The sequence below is a fragment of the Erythrolamprus reginae genome, chromosome 2, assembly GCF_031021105.1.
Source record: "Erythrolamprus reginae isolate rEryReg1 chromosome 2, rEryReg1.hap1, whole genome shotgun sequence".
Taxonomy (NCBI): Eukaryota; Metazoa; Chordata; class Lepidosauria; order Squamata; family Dipsadidae; genus Erythrolamprus; species Erythrolamprus reginae.
In genome coordinates, this window is record NC_091951.1 from 83,254,562 (window position 1) to 83,260,154 (window position 5,593).

General features: G+C 43.7%; 1 protein-coding gene across 1 annotated transcript in view; it reads left to right on the plus strand.

Moving 5' to 3' along the window:
• Window positions 1-3,806: 3,806 nt before the first annotated feature.
• Window positions 3,807-5,593, plus strand: part of SUSD3 (sushi domain containing 3) — a 74,003-nt gene continuing 72,216 nt past the window's right edge. The window contains exon 1 of the mRNA XM_070735763.1: window positions 3,807-4,139. Coding sequence (XP_070591864.1) covers window positions 4,052-4,139 — 88 coding nt within the window. The 5' untranslated portion in view covers window positions 3,807-4,051. The remainder of the gene's footprint in view (window positions 4,140-5,593) is intronic.

The following is a 5,593-nucleotide window of genomic DNA, read 5'->3' on the forward strand; positions in this document are numbered from 1 at the left end:
ACATTTTAAGGGATTTGTGGCAAGCTAATAGGATCATGGCTAAACTCATCTTGGGGGGAATTATGTTCCTGTTTGGGTTTTTTTCTGCATAAATAGCTATTTGAGAAAAACTAGGCAATTGTTCTTGTTGCTTTTCTGGGTACTTTTGAACAATTCTGCTCTTTCTATATGCAAGGATAAACTATAACTACAAAAAGAATACTTTATTTCTATTGTGAGAAAGAAAAAATCAATTTTGAATATACTCTTGTAGTATTATGTGTTGAATCCAATTCAAATCTTCCATAAATGAGAGGCTTCTGATTGAGGGAGTAGGAGAGCATGTGCACCCTCCTTCACATGTGGGGTGCCTCAGGGGTCAATAATCTTGTCCCTTTTGTTTCACATGGAAGTGTAGGGCAAAGTCAACTGTCAAATGTCCCCTGTGCCCAACACTGAGTGGTTTAAGTTTTAGGCCTTCCAAATCTGAAACTGCACGTCTTTTCTAATGAATAAAGTTTGCACTGCCCCAAACATACCTGATACATAAGCTGGGGGTCTTTCTGAATTCACAACTCCTGCTCGAGGAGCAGGTTGCAGTTGTGACTAGGAGGGCCTTTGCACAACTTTTTACCAGTTGTTCTTGGATCATGAAGCTCTGCTCACAATTACTCCTGGTCATCTCTGAGAGTTGAAGTCCAGAAGTCTTAAAGTTGCCAAGTATGAAGACCTCTGACTACTGCAATGTGCTCTATTACAGCAATCGTAAGCTTTGATTGGTGGAAATGCAGTTATAGAATTACATCTCTGTTCCATGAACCACATAATTTGCTTCCAGGTTCAATTCAAGGTGCTATTTCTGACCTTTTAATCCCTAAATGGAAAAGGACTAGTTATCTTGAAGGAACTTCTCTCCCTAATTATTTCTACCCATCCCATCAGGGTCAGAAGCATTTTGTGGGGGTCATTTATTAAGGATTTCCATTTGATAAGACCCAGGAGATGTGCTTTTTCTGTGGTGGAAAAAACTTCCATCTGAGATGAAATTGGCTCCAACTTTTTGGCTTTTTAAAAAGCCCTCAAGATGTGTTAACTATGTTAACCTTCTGACAATCTTGTTTTTACTCAGGTTAATTGTTTAGCTGTTTTTTATATTCTCTTTTAATTGCTGGATTTATTGTATGTCACCTTGTTTGAGAGGGGCAGCCATAGAAATTTGATTAAATAAATAAATATACCGCAGCCTGAAATAAAATAATCCTGTGTTATTATTAAATCGGGGTCCATATCTTTTGGTTTGACCTAAACATACTTTCTCTCTCTCTCTCTCCCTCCCTCCCCTCTCTTATTTTGCTGACCCAATAAGCACATCGCAGTATTTTAGGTTTTAAAAATTGTCTTACCCTTTCTGAAGATCAAGCTTCGGTTAATATAAATAGATAGCCCTGCTCTGCACAGCTCAGCTTAGTTTCGTGCAGATGTCAATCAGCTGGTGAGATGGCAGCAAAAACCACCTGGAGGGGATTATGTTACCATATCCAAAGCCAGAGATTAATAATGACAGGCGACGAGTTTATTCACTGGGCTGATATATGGTCTGCCAAGCTAAGCAGGATTCAGACTGTTTGACACTTGGATGGAAAATCCCATGGAATTTTAGGATATTTTGGGAATATTTAAAAAAAACACATAAACTGAAGAAAGCAATGGCAAGCCCTTCTATCTTAATAGGCAGAAAACTGTATGGGTGTCTCCATGAATTATAAGAGTCAAATTCACTCTCTTAACTTTTCAATGCTGCCTAAAATCAAACTCCCACACTTGCATACCTCTAGTATTTATTATTATGTCACTGGCAAATCATACGACTTACTGCAAGCCATTGGTTTCATGACATCTAACAGAAATTATGTCATTTATGAAATTTGCATGATGGTTTTTATTAGATACTACGGCTATATCGTTCGTAATAGATGTACTGTGCAACATTTGTTACGTACTAGTATTTAATAGTTCATCTACAAAAACTTTATTCTTACTGCTCCTGTGTGTCCTGAATCACACAGCCGTCAATTATCCATTGATCAATGATAGACCCGTTGATGAATGATACATTGTTGATCAATGATATATCTTTTAAATCCGGTCCTAAAAGAAAAGGTATGTATGATGTTATTAAGGAGTTTTTAAATTGTCTTTTAATTGTCTTTTTTAGATGTCCATATTTGTAAGCCACTCAGAGTCCTTTGGGAGTTGGGTGGCATATAAATTAAATTAGATTAGATTATTAAATTAAGTAAGCAAATAAATAAATAAATAAATCTCATCCAGGACTTCTGGTAAGTAGCTACAATCATGCAAACCCAGATATGTAAGATATAATATTTTTATTAAAATTGATTGTTTCCTCGTTGCTTATTTGACCCCTATGACAATCATTAAGTGTTGTACCTCATGATTCTTGACGAATGTATATTTTCTTTTATGTACACTGAGTGCATATGTACCAAAGACAAATTCCTTGTGTGTCCAATCACACTTGGCCAAAGAAGAATTCTATTTCCTATTCTATTCCTTTCCTATTCTATTTCCTATGTATATTACCTATGTCTTTCCTTTGCATTTCCTATGTATAGTACAAATCATAGTTCAGTAATAATAAAAATTATAATAATAATTTATTAGATTTGTATGCCTCCCCCTCTCCAAAGACTGGTAAGTAAGTTCTTATAGATTTATACACTGAGAAAGATAGATAGTGCCAGTTTTGCTTGTGTATCAACAATATTTCTGCTTCTGAGTCGTTTGATGCTATTTGTCCCTATCATAATTTTTTTTTAAAAAACCACTTTATTTTCATGTAGACATTTTGGAAGATATGAACATATGCAAATCAGGCATATTTTTAGGTCCACATCTAAAGGTTTAGTTTTGTTTGGTTTCTCTCTCTCTCTCCCTCCCTCCTCCTCCCTCTCTTTCTCGTAGAAACGGAATAAGCGCAGATGGAAAGTAGCGCCGTGCAGCAGTGCCAGAGCTCGGAAGCCTGGGCAGGTTTCAATCCCACCGTGGGGGAAGTAACTTCGAACTCATCTATTTTGCAGTCTGATCTACACCGTAAAGCTCTGCTTGGGGGGGGGGGGCAGAATATGACAGGAGGGCGCGCCATGCGCTCGTTCCCAAAGAGCGGGCAAGATCGGAATGGTTAAAATAAGGAGCAAAGCCAAAAATAAACATGTGCCATTTTAGACACACACACACACACCCAAAAAAAAGGGGGGAAAAAGAAGACGACGACGAAAGCCCGCCGTCTGCCTCTGGAGACTATTCCGCGGTCGTGTGAGGATTCCGCCGCGCCTTGGTCTTTTATCCGCTCTTACACTACCAGAAATGTGGAAGAAATCCCTCATGCATATTCATGCGGCCTAAACGGTCCTCTTGAGGAAGGGGAAGTAAAGTACCTAAGTACTTCTACCCGGAGGAGGCCCCGGATCCTGTCCTAAAGTCGGCCAAAGGCGCAGATGGAGGATCGCGCAACCCGCTTGGAGCTCCCTGGACGAAGCTCTTAGACTTAGAGCGATCTTCATGAGGGAAGCCGGCGCGCCCCTTCGGATTGGATCCGGCGCGGTCCTATAGGGGGGGGGGGGCTCATCCGACGGCCCCGCTGCCTCGAATGAATGGAGAAGGCGCCACAGTCTCCCGCTCCCTTCGGCCGGCGGCTTGGCACTGAAGAGGAAAGCGAGGTGCGCCTCGTGTGTGGCGGGCGGGGAGGGCGGGGTGGGGAGCGAGCGGGGGAGGGCGGGATCTCCAGGTGCTCGGCACCGTCCTCTCGCTTCCCGTTAGAAGCCGCCGGGGCGGAGGCGGAGGGGGACGGCGAGCGGAGCGCCGGCAGTTGCCAAAAAAAAGGAGAAGCGGGAAACGAAGCACCTCTTCGAGCGCCGCGATCCCCTCAGCCGCAAGCGGACCTCCCCCCTCCGCGAGAACAGTGGGCGATTTTGCCCGGGGAAGAGGGCTAGGTCGCCCCCTCCTACATACACACGCACAACGGTTCGGAAGCCCCGACGGCCCGGGAGCCATGCAAGCGGCCACCGCCTCCATCCTCGACGTGACCAGGGCGGTAGTCATCCGCGAGGAGGGAAGCCGACGACGGAACGAATCCGCGGGTGAGAAGGCGACCGACGGGGCGGGCGGGCGGGGAGCCGGCGATTGACAGGCGGGAGCCGCGGTGCCGTTATACAGAAGGAAACGGGGCCCCTTCGGGGTTTGATCTACGGGACGCGAGCGGATGACGGCGAAACTGGGGCAGTCCGTTTTCTCCCCGCGTTGCTGCTCCTCTCTTTCCTCGCGGGGGTGGCCACTTGGTTTTGATGGTTCTACTTTCCTTAGTTGAATAGACGGCTAGACTAGAAAAGACTAGACTAGACTAGAATAGAATAGAATAGAATTCTTTATTGGCCAAGTGTGGTTGCACACACAAGGAATTTGTCTTTGGTGCATATGCTCTCAGTGTACATAAGATAAAAAGATACATTTGTCAAGAATCATGAGGGACAACACTGAATGATTGTCATGGGGGGGGTGTCAAATAAGCAATCAGGAAACAATCAATATTTTTAAAAATCTTAAGAATACAAGCAACAAGTTACAGTCATACAGTCCTAAGTGGGAGGAGATTGGTGATCGGAATGATGAGAAAAAACTAGTAGAAATAGAAGTGCAGACTTAGTAAAAAGTTTGACAGTTGTGAGGGAATTACTTGCTTAACAGAGTGATGGCATTCGGGGGGAAAACTGTTCTTATGTCTAGTTGTCTTGGTGTGCGGGACTCTATAGCGACGTTTTGAGGGTAGGAGTTGAAACAGTTTATGTCCAGTATGCGAGCGGTGAGTAAATATTTTCACAGCATGTCCTCCTGACGCTGTGTATTGAAAGGTGGGATGGTGGGCAGGCTTTAGCAACTGGCTGAAACATCTTTGTCCTTGAGAGTGGTGTTTCCTCTGAATGCGGTGGTTGGGAGCGCTCCAACACTTGGGACTTTCAAGGAGAGATTGGACTGCCATTTGTCCAAAATAGTACAGGGACTCCTGCCTGAGCAGGGGGTTGGACTAGATGACCTACAAGGTCCCTTCCAACTCAAACAAACAATAAACAACATCCCAGAGTGAGTTTAGTTGAACCTTGCCACCACCAACACCTCTCAGGAGCCCTGAAAACGCCTGTAGGATGGCACTCTTCAGTTCCCACCATCTGACCTGAAAAGATCAGCGGTCAGGGTTGAAGAACCCGAAGACCTACTGCTAATTACAGTACTCCTTAAGCAGCGGGACACCTGTCTGCCCTTAATAAAAAAAGCAGCTTGTTCTAGGCAGACCTTGGTTGCCCCTTGATACTCCAATGAACCTTTCAGGTTTTGTTTTTTTTTATAAAAAATATTATATTTGGTAAGCAAACCTCTCTTGTTATTGCATTTGTTTCAACCTTCCAAGAGGCTATGAGCTTAATGTCATCTGAAGAGGTATGAAGTCACATTCGTAGTGAATCTAAGGTCTTCGGGTATCATGCAATACTTAGTGGGACAGAGGCAGTCTGATTTTTCCTGATTTTTCCTGGAGGGAATA